Genomic DNA, 19,574 nt, shown 5'->3' on the forward strand with positions numbered 1-19,574 from the left:
TTTTCTGGTACATGTTTAGGTTCGTGGATCAATGATTGGCTTTCCACATTGATGATCTATACTGTTTTTCTCCACTATAGTTTCTCTAATTCAACAAGAAGTCCAATGTTCTTGAGAAGAATTTTTAAAAAACTGACTACATTTATTGGACTTACACCCAGTGTATTTTCTCAGGTTTGCCAGAATTATCACTGCAGACTTTCTCAATCTAGTTGCATTAATAGGGTTTCTCTCTAGCAAGATGTACAGTAAGAGAATTACATGTAAAGGGGCTTGACACTTAATGTATAAATAGGATTTTTCTATAGTGATAGTTTTTTAGTACTGCATATACATTTTGATTATAAATCCTTTGATGCTTAATATATTATTTGGCAAGTGCTTATAAATTAAAATAATCGAGATATATTTGAGCAGCACAATCCACAATTGCAAAGATATGGAATCAACTGAAATGCCCATCATTACATGAGTAGATTAATAAAATGTGGTACATGTGTACCATGGAGTACTATTCAACTAAACAAAACAACGGTGATATAGCACTTCTTGTTTTTTCCTGGATAGAGCTGGAACCCATTCTATTAAGTATCCCAAGAATGGAAAAATAAGCACCACATGTACTCACCTGCAAATTGGTATTAACTACTCAACACCTAAGTAGACACATAGGAATAACAGTTGGGGGGGGGATGGGTATATACATACATAATGAGTGTGATGGGCACCAACTAGGGGATGGACATGCCTGAAGCTCTGACTCGAGTGGGGTGGGGGGAACAAGGGCAATATATGTAAGCTTAACACTTGTATCCACATAATACGCTGGAAAAAAATAAATAAAATAAAAAAATTAAATAAATGTGAAGCTCAAAATTTGAAGAAATAAAAGATATATTTGTGCTTTTTGCTCTGAAGATATGTGATAAAATATTAGTTACCTATCAATCATTTTCTTTCAAAGTGGAATATTGCTGAGCCCAATCACTCAAAATGAGGAGTATGTACAAGGATGAGAATCACATAGCACACATTTAACTGCAAGTAACAGGAAACACTGGTGAAGTTGGATGTCAAGAAAGTATCATGTTATTGCCAACAGCACGAAATCCAGGCATATTATGTAGGGGTTGAGATTCAGCTTCTTTATGTTCCTTCCACAGTTTGAAGTCAGAGTGTTTTTTCACAATACCAAAATCAAGTCAAAGTTGATGCTTCCCCTCCTGGGCCACAGGGACTGGGGACTTGCCAGCTTCCCTTTTTCAGTTTAATTGCATTCCCTACTCTAATTTTTTTTTCTCAGGTTGCATTCTATCTTGTTTTTCAGCCTGGGCAGGAAGAAATTTTCTGTTTCCTGCACTTCTTTCCTTTGAGAAAAGGCAACCCTCTCCAGGAGGAGGCAGAAAGCCTGTGGGTGGGAGGGTGAGAGGAGGCCAAAGAAGGGCGAGGGGAGGGAAAGGGAGCCACAGAGGCCAGAGACTGAGATGGGGTGGAGGACAGAGGGAGAGGCAAAGTGGGAGCAAGGGGCAGGAGGATGCTCGGGGCTCTAACTCTCTGGCCCTGTGCCACATGCTCTTCTAGGAGATGCACCTGTGGTCTCATTATACACGTCACTTGGGGCTCCCTCCTCAGGTCTCAGTCCCGCCACCCAACCCGCAATACACGGGGAAGGAAATCTTGCGAAGGCCTCAAGCAGATAGGTCCCCCCAAGGTGGCCGCGCCGCCAGTCCCGCCTTCTCGCCTCTGGGGCCTGAGTGGCGCCAAGTCTGGTCCCCGCCGCTCCCCGCGGACCCGTCTCCGGAGCGCGCGTCCTCTGGCGCCTCCACTTGGGGAGCAGCTGCGACACCAAAGCAGTGTGTGGTGCGGGGCTGTGGCAGGGGTTGCGGGGGGGGGGGGGGGGGGCGCTCAGCTGGTCCAGCGGCCCGTGTCCTCCCCCTGCTCTGTGCTCGCCTTAGGGCGCAGAGCTTCCCCTCAGCTTAGGGTCACCCTAGCGCTCTTGCTGGGGGTGCAGACAGTGGACTGGGAACTTACTGGGTCTGCAATCTGATTTTTAAACAGTTGTATTTTTTGAGCCAATTTCCCAACGTCTTCTTTTCGCCCGAAAATAGTCTGACTTAATTGCCCCAAATCTTGAAATCGGAAAATCCTGATGGCTCTATCCCTACATTTCCTTCCTTGACACCTACTGGCGCTCTAGTCTAACACATGCCTTGTTTTTATTTGTCTAAAATACAGGCCTCCAGTCCAGAATTATCCAACCAGTAGGATGTCTTTTCTTTAGGTTTCCTGGGATGGCCACTGGTAACAATATTTGCTGCTCTTTTAATTTATAAAGGAAAGAAGAAAAAGAATATTCATGGAAATATTCATTTGCTTCATATTCTCCAAATTTTGAGTAACAAACATATTATGAGTGCTCCTTTGGTTAGCAAACCTAGAATGGCATGAAACAAGACAAGTCAAAATAAAAGTTGAGTTTTCCTAGGCGAATTATAATAAAGGATTGTATACTTCTAAAGTTGAAAGAGCCTGCTGTTTATTATATAGACTGACACAATAACTGTTAACGCATTGATTTTAAAAAGGAAACATTCTTTGCCAATTTTCAATCACTGACAGTCATAATAGACTTTATGGGATAAATTAAAGTCCCTGGGTATTTGTTAGTGCCCTGATTCACTCTCAGGACAAGTCTCCTTCCTTTACTTCGGGAGGGAGAGGTCATGATTATTTGACCTGTGTTAGGGAACTATCCATGCTGTGTACAAATATTTTGGAAACTCCTCTGTTGAAGATTATTGAATGTTGCTTGTTATTTGGCTTTTGTTGTTTGCAACAGGGTCTTGCTCTGTTGCCTAGGCTGGAGTGTAGTGACCTCATCATAGCTCCCTGTAGCCTCTGATTCCTGGGCTCAAGTGACCCTCTTGCCTCAGCCTCCCAAGTATATGGGACTCCAGGTGGACCTGGCTAATTTTTCTATTTTTTGTAGAGACAGGGTCTCATTCTTGCTCAAGCTTGTCTTGAACTCCTGACCTCAAGCAATCCTCCTACATTGGCCTCCCAGAGTACTAAGATTACAAGCATGAGCAACTGCACGCAGCCTAATGTTTCTTGATAATGGTTCACATTTAAAAATATAGCCTTTTGCCCTTCCTTTTGCTCTCCCTTTGCTGTGACAGTGGGTCCGGTGGTCATTGGTGGGGTATGTATCCTGCTCTGGAATCCTATATCTTGTTCTTGCTCTGTAATCCTATCTTCCTCTCCTCAATAAACCTCATTTTCATGATTGCCTAAAAAAAATATGAAAATTACAATTTTTCAAGTAGTCTATGCTATGATGGTTCTAAATTCACCATTATTGTATGATTTTCTTCCCGAAGTTAAATCAGCTCAAATTGCTAAATTGTTGTTCTTCCTCCTTTAAGATTGCCAAGGTAACAAGAGATTAAGAAACCAATATTTAATTATTTATTTATTTGAGGAGACTCTCCCTCTGTCACCCGGGCTAGAGTGCCATGGCATCATCATAGCTCACAGCAACCTCAAACTGCTGAGGTCAAGCAATCCTGCCTCAGCCTCCCGAGTAGCTGGGACGATAGGTGCATGCCACAGCACCCAGCTAATTGTTTTTCTATATTTTGAAGACACAGGGTTTCACTGTTGCTCAGGTGGGTCTCCTACTCCTGATCTGAAGCGATCCTCCTGCCTTGGATTCCTGGAGTGCTAGGATTACAGGCGTGAGCCACCTCCCTGGCCAACCAAATATTTATATATAGGCAGTAGAATGCAACTGGGTTGGTCTATTTCAGAAAACTCTGGAGATAGGTTTCCTGACCTGTTGTGGAAGTCTCCTTAAAAGTGGCAAGAAATTAAAGAACTTTCATTAGCTTTGCTGTTACCTAAGGGGTTAGCCCTGTAAAAGAATGGAGACTTATTCAAAGTGCAATTACCCAGAATCCCAAGGAAATAACTTAGTTTAGCTCTATGCTGAATAAGTAACATTGACCAAAACAATTGTCCTAGTGATGGTTTGTAAATATGTCTGGCCATTATCTGCTTATTTCCAGGATTGATTGAGGATATTTCTGATGTATAGCCAAGATTCTGATGGTAAAATTGATTAATTGTTGCTCTGGACCTAAGGAATTCCAACTTGTTCTTCAGTGATGTGGGGCACACATTTCACTGCAGTTGGAATGAACAAATAGCTCCAAAATTTTTAGAAATATTAGAAAGAAAAAAACTGAATTCTAAAACTAAACTCGAGAGTACTCTCCAAGACTCATTTCCATGGTTTGAGAATTGGCATGAGCCTTGGTGACAGTGACCTCGGCTCCTCCTGGGATGGATATGCCACTTTGTGCACTCAGGAATTCACTCCCTAACCGGGGCTCCACCATATGCAAGCTCCCTGTCAGGGTGGAAAGCACAGCAGGTGCTCACAGTGTGGGTGGAGAAACGTTTCTCATGCAGAGATTGGGATATGTAAAACTAAAAAAGTTTATTTTATCCTTTTAGAAGGAGGGAGAGAGTGAGACGGAGAGAGAAAGAGAAAGGGAGGGAGAGCAGGGAGACAGTGGCACCCCCAAGAAAGAGAAGGGGGTGCCAGCCCTGAGGCCAAGGGGCTTGCTGATCTCCTGGGGGCAAAGAGAAATAAGAAAAAATAGTGATGCCAATTGAAACAGAAAGGGCTGTAGAGTAATCAGCAGGGGGTGGCTTCCAGACATCAGGTTGTTGGGCTTTCTCATTTTTTCTGCTGCTGGAGACTTGGATATCTCTGATATGTAGTAAGGCAGGGAATGTGATTTTGCCCCTCAGATATGGTTTTGGGCAGGAAACTAAAGTTTGCCCCCCTGCTGTCCCTCCAGGAGCTTCTGGGGGAACACCTTGAGTCTATCAAATAAATAAAGAGCAATATTTACATTTCCTTTCTGTCTTTGGGCTCTTTTCAGATGTTGTGAAAACAGAGTTGCTGCAGGTGTGGGCCAGCTAGGGAGAGAATAGAGAGAGCAGGCAGACAGCTCATGATTGAGCTTTAGATGTTATTAGGAAAACGTGGGATGAGATATGTTCCTATTATTTCAGCAAGGCTACCCCTTTCACTCACGTTTCCAAGTCCTACAAAGAATGATTGAACGCCCCTAACTTTTAAGTGGTGACGTCAGCTTTCCCAAGAAACCCACATAATTAACCTATCATGGATACAAATCTGCAGATTTATTCCTTTGGAAGAGACTAAACTCTAAAACTCAAAGGAAAAAGAACTCTTGCCTTTAATGGAAAGGGAGACAATCAGAGGGAACCATAAACTGAGGGTTCTTAAGTATTGTCCAGAAACAAATTATCTTTGGAAGAAAAGTAAACCACCAAGATCTTCGGATGAAGCTGCTGATGATACCACAAGAAGATACTTCTACCCAAGACAATAAAACAAGATAAATATATATATTTTTTGAGACAGAGTCTCACTTTGTTGTCCAGGCTAGAGTGAGTGCCGGTGTGTCAGCCTAGCTCACAGCAACCTCAGACTCCTGGGCTCAAGCAATCCTTCTGCCTCAGCCTCCTTAGTAGCTGGTACTATATGCATGCACCACCATGCTTGGCTGATTTTTTCTATATATATTTAGTTGGCCAATTAATTTATTTCTATTTATAGTAGAGATGAGGTCTTGCTCTTGTTCAGGCTGGTTTCGAACTCCTGACCTCTAGCAATCCGTCCGCCTCTGCCTCCCAGTGTGCTAGGATTACAGGTGTGAGCTACCTCACCTGGCTGAAGATAAATATTCTGATATCATCACTCTCCTGTGTAAAAATGTTGCTCTCCTCATCATGGTGTTTTGGTGCCCCCAAAATGCCAAGCAAAAGTTTTTAAGCTACGCATATTTTATTGACATTTTTTCTGAATCCTCTGTAGTACAGAATTTCTCTGCCACCTAAAGAATGGCAAAACTCTGTGTGCTTTTCTCAGACTATAGCTACTGTTTAAATCTAACTTATTAATGTATTTTTTATTCTGCATCTGATTCCACTAACAAAAATTTTTTTTTTTTTTTTTTTTTTTTTTTTTTGAGACAGAGTCTTGCTTTGTTGTCCAGGCTAGAGTGAGTGCCGTGGCATCAGCCTAGCTCACAGCAACCTCAAACTCCTGGGCTCGAGTGATCCTTCTGCCTCAGCCTCCCGAGTAGCTGGGACTACAGGCATGTGCCACCATGCCCGGCTAATTTTTTATATATATATCAGTTGGCCAATTAATTTCTTTCTATTTATAGTAGAGACGGGGTCTCGCTCTTGCTCAGGCTGGTTTTGAACTCCTGACCTTGAGCAATCCGCCCGCCTCGGCCTCCCAAGAGCCACTAACAAAAATTTAATGGCTATTCCTTTCAACACTTCAAAAGACAGATTTTCTTCTACAGGTCCCTCCTGGAATTTGAATTTTCCTGACAATATTAATTCTGACCTTCAGTTTCATCAAAATTGGACATTAACCCCAAATGACAAAAGACTTCTCCTGACATTATTGGAACAATGTTTTGGGGCTCTCCTTGCTGTGTTAGTCTGTTATCTCTTCAGTGACTCCCAGGCCTTCGCTCAAGCATCTTCACATATTGAAGGATTAATAATTGTCCTCCTATCGCTTTGATCAATGATACTGACACAGCCCCGATATAGGCTGTGCAACACTAAGGTACTGCTTTTTATGTGGCCGGCAGGTCACCTGATCATTACACAAACCTATCCTGTGTAATATATCTTTAGACTATTTTATTAACCACTTTGGTAGGAGCGTCGACTATAGTCGATAGACACAGATGAACACTCACAGCGACTTTAGCTGACAGCCGTGATTTGACTTTTCTAATTTTTCACTTATCAAAATAAAATTGTGAACATTTAAAAATAACACAATGAAAACATATATGTATATGTCACCTGTTCTGATATTTACATGACAAGTAAAGCTGCCTGTAAAGTAAAACAAGCTTTCAGTGCTTTAAAGCTTTCCTCATCACACAGGAGCAAAACGGATTCGTCGTCAATGCACCGCACAAACTAGCATGGGGACTATGAGTGCCGGCTGTGGGCAAGGTTTCTTGGGCGGTGAGCGCGGTACCAAAGCGGTTAATAGTATTTTAAACATCTACTTCTACAGGAAACTGTTTCTCTGAGAATGATAGTCAGAGACCTAAAACAAGGCAAGCACTGAGAGATATTAATCATTTCCTCTCTCAACCTCTGCGCTGCAGGAGCTACAATTCCAGTAAGTAGGAATAATACAAGTAGGAAATGTAGTTCAAAATTTGTCTCTGGTCCTAACAGAAGTCATAAATGACAGTATTTTTTCTCCAGAGGTCCAATAAACTAGGTCCACTAAAATTTCATGGTGGTCATGGATGATTGTATAGTCATGGCTAGCCAAGAAGAACTTTGTGTTATAGCAAACGGTATTTGCAGCAGCTACCTAAATCATTCCTGGTCAGGTAGAACAGTATTGTGGCTTGGTTAAAAGAAAAGATTTTTCTGGCTCTCTAGAACAGATTCATTTGGATTTTTGGACATGATTTCATGGCCTGGTTTTGAAATCTAGGCCCTTGTACTTACAGCCTATTTATAGGATTAATAATTATTTTGTTTCGATTAGTTACCTGTATTGTAGTTGACCAGTGAACCCTGACTAGCTTAAATGCTACTGGGCAATCATTGTCTTTCCAGAGGATTCAACATCTCATTTTGCAAAAAAGGTATATAGAGAGCAACTGTATGTAGATGCAGTGTTCTCCCAATAACCTTTTTATCAATGGCTTCTGAGAGTGATATGGATCTGCACCCCACAGATTGAAGTCCTGAGGGCTGACTTTGTCTGTTTTTGGTCAAAAGGGGAGGCTGAGAAGAGCAAAGCACTTAGGAGCTTGCAGTTGGAAGCTGACAGGTAAATTCTAATCATCCCTACCAAACATACATATCTCTTGCTAAATACTTTTACCATTTAAGACAACTCAGTGATTGTGACAGAAGAAGATGTAGAAAGGCCAGTCTGTAACTATGTTTGAAGCCAGAGAGATACAATACTCTGATATCAAGACCATATTAGCCTCCTTACCTCCTAAATAAAAGTTACCAAGGTAATCAGCAAATTGCCCCATGCTAGAAAAGAGGCCACTGTTTCCCTAAACACTCCTTAGACTCACTTAGCCACTCCTATAATAGTTTTCCACAACTTTTCCCTGTAAGGCTTTATTTTCCTACACTGTTTTCGGTCCCTTGATACAGCACATTAAAATAAACCCATCCTTGTTTGACTACACATATGTAGTCATCGTTTGGATGTTGGTACCTGTCCAGACTTAGGAGGTCCATTCTGCAGCCTTCCTGCTCCAGTACCTTCTGTTCCTCAACCCCAGCCCTAGTTCATAGCCAGTAGATTTGCTCCAAAATTCTTTGAAATTAGCATAAAGAAAATTTTGGATTCCTCGGCATCAGAGAGGTGAGCACTGATGTGATTATTCAGTTTGTATCAAAGGATTAAGCTCAGAGTAGACAATGCAGAATGGATGTTATTTTTTATTTTATTAATGACACTTAGTCTTCACTCTGTTGCCCTGTTATCAGCATAGCTCACAGTGACCTCAAACTCCTGGGCTCAAGTGATCCTCTCCAGTCAGCCTCCTGAGAAGCTGGGACTATAGACGTGAGCCACAATGACCGGCTAATTTTTTGTGTCCATTTTTAGTTGCCAGGCTAATTATTTTCTATTTTCAGTAAAGAAGGGATCTCCACTTGCTCAGGGTGGTGTGAAAGTCCTGACCTCAAGTGATCCTCCAGGCTTGGCCTCCCAGTGTGCTAGGATTACAGGCGTGAGCCATCACACCCAGCCTAGAATGGATTTTCTTGAGAGGAGCTATTGGGATTGGACGAGGATTCTAAGGTGGTTCAAGAGGCGGGTCCTTTAGGCGCCTATATTTAGGAGAGGGCCTTGGCCCTTCTTCACTTTTTCCAAGTGCTTTTTCAACTTGTTTCCTGCAGTTGCCCCTTTTCTGAATCAGGTAGCAGCAGAGCGTGTGGACATGGAAACCAGTGCTCCCGGCAAGAAGCCATGGTGGACCGAGCCTGAAAACTTTCATGCTCCAATGGTATTTTACTTGAAAGAGGGCCAGGAGGAGCTTATCTTCGGTGAGTGGCTTTTGCCTTTGCCCTCTCCTTTATCTCTTCTTCTGATCTTCCCCTACTTTCCCACCTCCATCTGTCCTAGGTCTCTACCCCCAAGGCCACCTCCCACTCCCCAAGCACTGGTGGCTTACAGTCAGTCTTCTCACCTCTTATGCTCACAGGGCAGAGTGACACGTACCTTCGCTGCATCGAGGTGCACAGCTACACCCTCATTCAGCTGGAGAGTTGGTTTACACCCACAGGGCACACTCGTGTCACTGTAGTCGGGCCATTCAGTGCAAGGCAGTGGCTGTTACACATGATATCCCGCGTGATAAGCCAGGACTCCTACCGTCAAGCCCAGGGTAGGTATCTGTGGCTGAACTGTGGTTGAGGGCTTAGTGTAGACTTGGCAGAGTTGCATGGCTTCTTGGGTTCTTGAAGAACCAGCTGGGTGCCTGGGATTCCGCGTGGTCTCTGGGAGTCTTTTGGGAAGGGAAGGGCCCATTTTTTGTGGCATGTATTGATAATTGTTCAGGGAGGGGAATATATTGAGGAGGTGTAAATAGGTCACCTGGGAAGACCTGGGTGGGGTGACACCCCCACAGTGTCCCCATGTGAGTTCTGGCCTGCCCTGGGGCTCCAGTTGTGGGCCCTGTCTCAGCAGCTCTGGGCATTCTCCCCACAGGCCTCAAGATGCTGGAGCGTGTCCGGAGCCAGCCCCTGAGCAAGGATGACCTGGAGACCCCCATGAGCATGGAGCCCAACACCGGGGACTTGTCATTGGCCAGCAGGATGAGTGGAACCATCTCTCTTAGTGCTCCTGTGGCTTCCCATTCCCACCTGGCTGGATGTTCCGAGTTCCATCCGAGTTCCTTCTATTGGGGATAAAGGACTGATCTCCCCGGGGGAGGTGATATGTAAGGGGAAGTCTTGGCTTAGCATTTGAGAGAGCCTTTAAAGGCATTGTAAGATCTGTCTTCAGAACATGAATAAATGGATTAGTAAAGGCTTCCTAAATCTCCATTCCAGAACTTTCTCCCAAATGCCAAATTCACCTTTGGATCTCTCTTCCCAAGATTATGGCAAGTTAAACATTTCCTTACTTGAACACTTCCTCTTAATTTGCTCCTTTTTGAGCATTTCTGTGCCTTACAACTGGGCGATTTCAGTACTCCTGGAGAGAGATGATGGTGTATTGGACCAGAGTGGAGGGGTCAAATGTTAGGAAATGTACATGGTCAGTTACTAAAGAAAAGTTGGAAAGGTCAGATTCATAGTGGAAAAACACTTTGAATCTGAGTGGAAGAAGAAAACAACCAAATCATAGTATTTCTCAAAGGGAATATCATGTTTATTTCTGAGTTGCTAATTTCAAGATTTATGGCTGATAAAGTAGAGTGAAAACTTAATTTGTGAAAGGCATGTTCAGAAAAATATTTTCTTCTTTAAGTTTCGCACCAAGAATGATCAAATTAACATTCTATCTTCTGTAGGCTGTAATTTTGATCTGTAAATCCCTGTCACCAAAGGTTTCTGTGTGGGTACATCCTGAGTACTATAATGTAGGAGTTAATATTTCAAACACTGAAGTGAGAATACATTCTTTCAAATCGTAGCTCTACCAGTAAGTAGCTTTATGATCTTTGGAGGTTTACCGATTTCTCAGTTCATTTGTGTAACAAGAAATGGCTTGACAGAATAGCAAAAATATTTTCTGTTTCTTTCAAACATCCCCCCTCTCCTTTTGGAGAACTGGGACTTGTATTCCTGTTTCAGGGCAGTAGTTGGGAGAGTCAGGAGAATGTTCTTTATCTTTGTGCTACTAGGAGATGGCTCAAGGGAATTTTCTGGGTGGAGCTCAGGACCTGAGTTTAGCCGAAGGTGGGATTAATCCAGGTGGAGGTGGGATTGATGAGAGCCTTTAGAAGCTTTATTTATTTATTTGTTTTGAGACAGAGTCTCGCTTTGTTACCCAGGCTAAAGTGAATGCCATGGGGTCAGCCTAGCTCACAGCAACCTCAGACGCCTGGGCTCAAGCAATCCTCCTGCCTCAGCCTCCCAAGTAGCTGGGACTACAGGCATGCGCCACCATGCCTGGCTAATTTTTTCTATATATATTAGTTGGCCAATTAATTTATTTCTATTTTTAGTAGAGATGGGGGGGTCTTGCTCTTGCTCAGGCTGATTTCAAAGTCCTGACCTTGAGCCATCTGCCCCCTTCGCCGGCCTCCCAGAGTGCTAGGATTACAGGTGTGAGCCACGGTGCCCAGCCTAGAAGCTTTATTCTTTTGCTCAGATGGAGCATTTCCGACAGGAGTCTCACTCTTCCCCATTTGCCAGCAAGTTAATAAAACTCTTTCCTTCTCTTCAAACCAATTGTCCTCAGTCTTCTGATGCTGCCTCGGCACAAGTGCCACAGTTTTGGTAACATTGGTTTTCTGATCTATAAAACAGATAATAATAGTAACTAACTGAGATGGACAATTTTTTTTTTTTTTGGCATACATTCTTTCACTACCTTTCTTATAGTAGAACTATTGTTTGGTAAAGGTCTCCCTTACCTCCCTTACTCAAAGGGTAATGCTGATTTAATGGCTTAAGTCAATCAGGGTATACACATTACGACTTACTGCTTGAGGGCCGAGCATGTGACCTGTATCAATTTTATCACGTGTCAGGAAAGAATTTATAATCCACCCTTGTTGGATGTCATCGAGGAGGTGTGTGGCACCAACTGCCACTGGCTCTCATCTTGTGGACAATTGAGGAACCACCAATAGTGTACTGCTAGATAGCAGAGACTGAGAGAAGCTGTAAAGTTGATTATGTAATTGAACAAATTGTTCTCTGCCTGGAGGCAGCCCTTTTGTACTTTCAGCCATGTTCGATAAAAATGTTGTCATAGTTAGGATTGTTTCAGCTAAGGTTCTCTTATGCCTCCAGCCAAATGCATCCTAACTGATACACTGTGGTGATGTGAGGATTACATGAGACAATAAATGGGAAGCACTTTCTGGCCCAGTATTGGGTAGTCACTAATCATGTGTTGCTATTCTAAAACCTGGGGTCCAAAGACTAAGTAGACTGGGCTCTGGCTATGGGTTTGGCATTGGTAGGAAATAGGGTAAAGAGAAGCAGGGAGCAGGAATATAGTGCTACAGGGCTCAGGTACAGAGGCGGGGAGAATTGTCCCCCTTCTTCCTTTATTTTATTTATTTATTTAATTTTGAGACAGAGTTTCACTGTGTTGCCTGAGCTAGAATGCCATGGCATCAGCCTCACTCACAGCAACCTCAAACTCCTGGGCTCAAGCAATCCTTCTGCCTCAGCCTACCGAATAGCTGGGACTACAGGCATGTACCACCATGTCCAGTTAATATTTTCTATGTATTTTTAGTTGACCAATTAATTTCTTCCTATTTTTAGTACAGATGGGGTGTTACTCTTGCTCAGGCTGGTTTTGAACTCCTGACCTTGAGCAATCCTCCCGCCTCAGCCTTCCAGCGTGCTAGGATTATAGGTGTGAGCCACCACGCCTGGCCTATAGTTCCTTTTTTTTTTTTTTTTTTTTTTTTAGAGATAGTCTCACTCTGTTGCCCTGAGCAAAGTACCTTGGCATCAGCCTAGCTCACAGCAACCTCAAACTCCTGGGCTCAAGGGATCCTCATGCCTTAGACTCGAGAGTAGCTGGGACTATAGGCATGAGCCATCACGTCCAGCTAATTTTTTGTTCCTATGTTTAGTTGCCTGGCTAATTTTTTTTCTATTTTTAGTAGAGATGGGGTTTCACTCTTGCTGAACTCGAAGCAATCCACCCCACTCGGCCTCCCAGAGTGCTAGGATTACAGGCGTGAGCCACCATGCCTGGCCGGCCAGAAGTTCCTTTATAACCCCTTCCTAGTCACTCCCTCCTTAACAAAAGTGGGTTTTTGTGTGTGTGTGTGTGTGTGAACTTATTCCTTCTGTCTAACTGAAATTTCATGTCCTTCTTCTTTTTTAAATTTCTTTGTTTTCCTAGCTGGCATTGAAATGCAGGCCCCCTTCTTTGGAGTCTACAGTGATGTTTGAGAGAAGTTAGTCTTTCTGATGAATGGACAAATCTAGGCGTGGGTGTCCTCTATGGGTCTGAGGCAACTGTTTTGGGAGATGGAGGAGGCATAGAGACCGAGGATGCTGAGACTTAGATGGCACGAGAGTGGGGCTGCTTAGGGAGGTGCTCCTCTCAGTCCTGTAGAAACACAATTACTTGTTAGATGGCATTAATTGATTTCTTCCCAGGCCACTTTGGAAAAATAAAAGACCTCTGGGGAAAGTAATAGATTGAATTTGTGACACGGTGTGAATGAGGCTTGATGAGCACACTCTCCCCTTGACTGAGAGGCCTCTGAATTAGGGGTTGGAAATTGTTGAAAGCTGAAAAAAAGGCTTGGCACTTTCACTCATTAACATGTTGAGTGCCTAGTACCTGGTACTACCTGAGAAGCCAGAGGTATATCGTGAGCGAGATGTCCCTGCCCTTAAGCAGTTTTAATCTGGGGCATTCAAGGTAACTTTGAGACTAAGTGAAGACATCTAAAGACGAAGCTCAGGAGGGACATCAGAGCTGGAGACACTGATCCGGTGGGATCATCCTGCTTCAGTAGTTGAGTCATAGGTGAGACCACCTGGGGACAGCTTGAAGCATGAGGGAGAAAAGGGAAGAGCTGATGATGGAATCCACAGGAACACCGACAGTTAAGTGACGAAAACCAATGAGGAGCTTGGAGAAGTCTATAAAAATGACTTGAGCCATAGAAATAGGAGACTGCGATATTGGGAAATGTGTACAGTATTTGGTCTTAGTCTCCTTTCCTGACATACAGCTCTTAAAATTTTGTAATCCCCAAAGTGATGAGTGTCTTTAGTATGCTAATGAGATGACTGGTGACTAGAGCCCCAGGCAGCTTCAGGATGGGAGCTGGTCACAGGAAAGACCAAGATATGATTATTATAGGGTTGGGACTTTTCAGCTTCACCTCCCAACTCTGAAGAGGGGAGAGGGGCTGAAGGATGAGCTGATCACCAAAGGCCCATGATTTAATCAACCACATCTACAAACTGAAGCCTCCACAAAAATCCCAAAAGACTGGGTTTGTGGAGATTCTGGATAGTTCAACACATGGAGGTTCCTGGAGGGTAGTGTGCCCTTCTCACATAACTTCACCCTGTGTATCTCTTCATCTGTATCCTTTGTAATATCCTTTATAATAAACCAGTAAATTAAGTCAATGTTTTGCTGAGTTATGTGAGCCATTCTAGAAAACTAATTGAAACCCCAAGGAGGAGGTCGTGGGAACCCCGATTTATAGCTGGTCTGTCAGAAACACAGGTAAAACAACCTGGTGCTTGCGAGTAGCATCTGAAGTGGGAGGCAGTCTTGTGGGACTGAGCTCTCAATCCACGGGGTAGGTAGATAGTGTCAGAATTGAATTGAATTAGAGGACACCCAGCTGGTGTCCACTGCAGAGTTGATTGATTGGTTGTTGGTGTTGTTAAATAAAATGTATAGGAGGCCATTGGTTTGGACCAACCTCCTGTACTAGGTTCAACAGACAAAACCAAAATGGAGTCACTCATGCTAAAGATTCATGTCACCACGCCAAAACGCTAAGTTGTTTGACCTGAGAAATCAGGAGAGAGATACTAGCCAAATCTCCAAACAGGCCAGGTTTAGCCTACAAGATAAGTAAGTCCCCTCTGCTTTAACCTTTACAAGGGAAGTAACTTTGAAACAACCAATTTGCTTTTTGTTTTCTGCTTCTGCTTTCCTCAGCCCTTTTCAGTATATAAAACCAATTTCCTCTGCTCGGCTTATCAGAACACTCATTCTTTTTTTTATAGAATGAAGTGTTGCCCAATTCAAGAATCGCAAATGAAAGTCAATTAAGATCTTTAAATTAAATTTATTGTAATTTGTCTTTTGACCATGGGGAAGAAATTACCACACACTTCTTGGTGATCAAGAGATCACAGAAGTCTTCTGTGTTGATTGCTGCATGTTTTTTTTCTCTATATCCCAGAGAGAAAAACTAAGAAGGGGCGGTGTTCTGAAGAGGAGAGAATTTCAAGATAAATAAAGAGTGGTTGCAGTGTTAACTATTACAGAAAAGTCAAATAAGATGCTTGTTGAATGTGTCCACCAAACCAGCTTCTAGAAGGTTGTGGAGGACCTAGAGCAGTTTGTCCAGTGGTGTGGATCTGGCTGTCATGTGCAGGTTAGTGGATGGATGTTGTGGAAATGGAAGTATTTTATATAATTTACTTTATAAGTACAGAGCTTGTTTCTAAAGTGAAGATGAAGTATAGGATCAACTGAAGAGGAAGGGAGGGTACTGGACAGTTGCTAGTAACATGGGAGAGGCTTAGGCATGCTTATGAGGAGAAAGAGTGAGAGTGAGATGCTGCCTATATGGGGGAGGGGCAGGGGAGGGGCAACCAGGGACAGCTAGGGGCTTGGGAACACAGAGCAGATGAATTAGTCTGCTCTGAAAGCAAGGAGTTCCCGTACTGAAATGGTGTTGGCCTTCCCTCCTGACAAGCTGAGAGATCTCTGGTAACAGCATTGCCCAGAGGGCTCAGGTGAGGAGCAGCAGCAATTCTCAAAAGCATCTGTGCTTTGGGCGAGTGCATGGTGTGATGTCCTCATGGCTAATATAAAGGCAAATGGCACCTTGAGCTGCAGCGTGGGGAAGGTGTGAGTACCTGCAGAGATAGGGGCAGGGACCGGCAATATAGGAAGTGAATCAGAGCAATGTAGGCAAAGGAAAAGAGAAGGAAGTAGAAGCAAGTAATGGAAAGAGATGAGTGTCATCAAAGATAAGGAAAAAAAACCATATGGGTGAAAAGTGTTTAAAAGTAGGTGCAGGTATGGTGACAGTGTAGTGGAACCCTAAAGCCTGATACCTATTCTAGAACATACTGGACTTAAGATAGTTACCAAAAATTATGACAGAAATGAAGTAAATCAGGTGAATTGGCAAAGAGTAATATATCATACCAATGTACCTTTGGCTTTCCTATTTATTTCTGCAGGAAAATTTTGCCATTCATCAGTTTTGTGGTGCTGTGATTTTCAGGGCAGTACATAAATCTATAGTTTGCTTAATGTATCTGATAAATTTCTGCTTTGAAATGTGGTAAAAACCTCAGGAATTTGGGATTAGGTAGGTTAGAGGGAGAAATCTTGTAGTTAATAAAAATTTAAGTTTTCAAATGAACAATTTTTACTTGTACCAGATTCTTGTTGTAGTTGAAATGAAGCTATTAAAATAGCCACTTCAAGTTCTGGGAATATATTTTTACCAATGGTTAGGGTAGAATAATTATTGTAAGTGTATACTGCTTTTAAATGATGGGGGTGGGAAGTCTGGCTAAGATAGTTCCAAAAATGTTTGGAAGCAGTTTACATTTTTAAGTTGGTCAAGCCTGTTCCACACACAATTGTATTTTCAATAGTCTAAAAGTTGACAGAATAGACACATATCTAAAGATGTTCAAACAACCTAAGTGCCTATCAATCCATGAGTGGAATAATAAAATGTGGTATATGTATACCATGGAGTACTACTCCGACACACACAAAAAGGTGAACTAATACCTCTGTAGTATCCTGGATGGAGCGGGAACCCATTCTTCCAAGTGAAGTATCACAAGAATGGAAAAAAAACAACACCACCACATGTACTCACCATTAAATTGGTACTAATGATCAAAAGTTATGTGCATATATGGAAGTAACATTCATTGGGTGTTGGGCAGGTGGGAGGGGGGATGGGTAAATTTGCACCTAATGGGTGAGGTGTGCGCTGTCTGGGGGATTTGACTTGCTGTAGCTCTGAGTGGGTGGTGCAAAGGCAATTTATGTAACCAAAGCATTTGTACCCCATAATACTCTGAAAGAAAAAGATAATTCATTATGTATCAAAGAAAATGCATAAACTCTAGAAGTTCTGCTTGTTCCTTTGCTACAAAGTGTATATTCGAGGCAAAGGTAAAATTAACTTATTTAATGTAAAAAAAAAAAAAAGAATAGACACATACCTGTTTGATCTCTTTAGAGCCATGGTGGAAAGCTTCCTCCTCCCTCCAGGATAACACTCAGTCATTCTTCTACTCCTGTCTAAAATACCTCTGTTAGGGCTTTTTTGCTTTGCATTCCAGAGTTCTAGCATTCTGAGCCTCCTTGAAAATAATTCCACTGGAATGACTCCTGGGGACTTAGTGCAAAATTGCTAGTGGAACAGAAGGAATGGGATTTTTAATTTATTTTATTATTATTATTATTATTATTTTTAGGACAAGGTCTCACTCTGTTGCCTGGGCTAGAGTACAGTGGTGTCATCATAGCTCACTGCAACCTCAAACACCTGGGTTGAAGCCATCCTCCTGCCTCAGCCTGTGCAGTAGCTGGGACTATAGGAGCATGCTACCATGCCTGGCTAATTTTTCTAGTCTTTTGTAGAGATGAGACTCTTGCTCCGGCTGGTTTTGAACTCCTGCACTCAAGTGATCCTCCCACCTTGGCCTCCCAAAGTGGTAGGATTGTAGGTGTGAGCCACCATGCCCAGCCTAGGAATGGGATCTTTTAGGGAAGAAGGGGGAAAAGTCCCTTTGGAACGGAAGTCCTGCCCTGGTAGGTCAGAGCTGGATAGGTGCTGAGTTGCCAGAGGCTGCAGCATTTGGGCACCTGCCTGGTCCCCATTTCTGATCATTTGTTTATAAACCCTTTTATTATATAATAGTTAACACAAAACTCACATGTGCCGGTATCTGAGTTATGATCAATATCAAATTAATGTATCTTATGATATCTTCATGAGCATATGCAAATCTGCCCCCTTCCCAAATTACCAAAGACTTCTTCAGCAACACTCCAAAAAGATAATTTTTATGTTTCATTCCAAAATCTGTACATAGTCAGTCAGTTTTGTTGATGGGACCAGTCAGTTAGTTCCAGATAAAAATAGTCATACTAGCTGTTTACTGACATCTTTTTAATGTTTTACTTTAAAACAAATAATCCCAGTAAAAGAAAGCAAAGGAAATTACATTTTAATGGTAGCTTGAAATGGATATGATGTTCCTGATTTATTTGTTTTCAGGAAACAGACAGTTGCATTGTCATACATGACTTTTAGAACTGCTCACTTAAATGCACATAATTAAATTAAGTTTCTCTTACAAAAACACAACCATGTCATTTAAGGCAAAAAATATCAGCTTCTGGGGAGATAGGTTAATATTTATGATATTTCCTTAATCTGGTTGAATGAAGTGATCCATTAATTTAGTTGCCAAGGTTTCATTATTCCTTGCAGTTTTGCTTTGCAAATGGGCATGAGAATTAGTCACTTTGTGCCTGATTTCCTCCTCTCTATTAGGCTTGTTTTACTTGCAAATTGAGAACTTTCAGAATCACTGAGTCAATGGGAGGTTAGAAAGGCACCTTAGAACAGCAGATAAGGACTTAAAAACTTAAATACAATGTCTTCTTTTAAACAAAACTTGCAATCTACAGATATTAATTTAGTTGAACAAAATGCAAACATTTAGATCAGACATAGCAAAATTTTTTAGTTAATCTCATACAAGGGCTGTTTGTAATTAAATAGTAGCTTGATCAACCCTACATGTTGAAGAAGGCAGACAAATTTGAACTGAGAAAGCATGTGCTACTCAGTGCTCAGCTAAATTGTGCTTCAAGACACCATTTGGGATTGACTAATGGACTTGGCTAAGTGTAAATGGGAGACCCCTCTCATTTCCATAGACAGTAACGCAACAGACAGAATCCTACAGTTTTCACACAATACAACTATCTTTTAACATCCAAACATTTTTGTGCTAGAGTAAGATAGACACAAAATGGTCATGGCTTCAATGTATAAAAGGTTTTCACAACATGGTTTATCACATTTTGCTATGATTAAGACCTCAGTGATGTGTTCAGGTTTTGTTTCTGAATCTTCAGTCTTCAGCAATTCTGGATGAACTGTACTGTGTTTGAGGCCAAACAAGGCCTAAGGAGGGGTCCCCAATACATTCAGAATTCCTGCTGCCAGTGGGGTTCGACCCAAGGACAGAGTATGTCCAAGAATCAGTGCTACCTGAAACTTGCTGCCTCCCTCCTCTTCCTCAGCTAATACTTGGAGAGAGCCTGCCAAGTGCATGGCAGGTGTCTGGCTGTAGGTCAGTGGAGGGGTGTGTGTGTCTGTGTGTTTGTATTCATGTGTGCAACATCCTTGGGAGAGTGTATCACAACTTCAGGTTGAGTGGAGACATGGGTAGATGAAAAATTGCATTTAATCACTTACTAACATTCTGTATTTGGAAAATGAAAATAATTGCTTTAAAAGATTGACAAAATCTTTTTAACTGGAGTTAAAATT

The 19,574-nt window shown here is 42.3% G+C and overlaps 1 protein-coding gene across 1 annotated transcript; it reads left to right on the plus strand.

The window, feature by feature from the left end:
• Positions 1–1,584: 1,584 nt before the first annotated feature.
• LOC105865444 (KH homology domain-containing protein 1-like) lies at positions 1,585–10,035 on the plus strand. Its single transcript, XM_076003577.1, has 4 exons — positions 1,585–1,860; positions 9,042–9,168; positions 9,327–9,509; positions 9,833–10,035. The coding sequence occupies exons 1-4, from the start codon at positions 1,585–1,587 to the stop codon at positions 10,033–10,035; spliced, it is 789 nt and encodes a 262-aa protein (XP_075859692.1).
• Positions 10,036–19,574: the final 9,539 nt, after the last annotated feature.

This window comes from Microcebus murinus, chromosome 5, assembly GCF_040939455.1.
Source record: "Microcebus murinus isolate Inina chromosome 5, M.murinus_Inina_mat1.0, whole genome shotgun sequence".
Taxonomy (NCBI): domain Eukaryota; kingdom Metazoa; phylum Chordata; class Mammalia; order Primates; family Cheirogaleidae; genus Microcebus; species Microcebus murinus.

Bases quoted from the DNA above. Each gene is read 5' to 3' on its own strand.
- LOC105865444 (XM_076003577.1), top strand. From the start codon at position 1,585: ATGCACCTGTGGTCTCATTATACACGTCACTTGGGGCTCCCTCCTCAG. The intron at 1,861-9,041 runs GTGCGGGGCTGT...TTTCTGAATCAG, and splicing joins CGACACCAAAGCAGTGTGTG to GTAGCAGCAGAGCGTGTGGA. The intron at 9,169-9,326 runs GTGAGTGGCTTT...TTATGCTCACAG, and splicing joins CCAGGAGGAGCTTATCTTCG to GGCAGAGTGACACGTACCTT.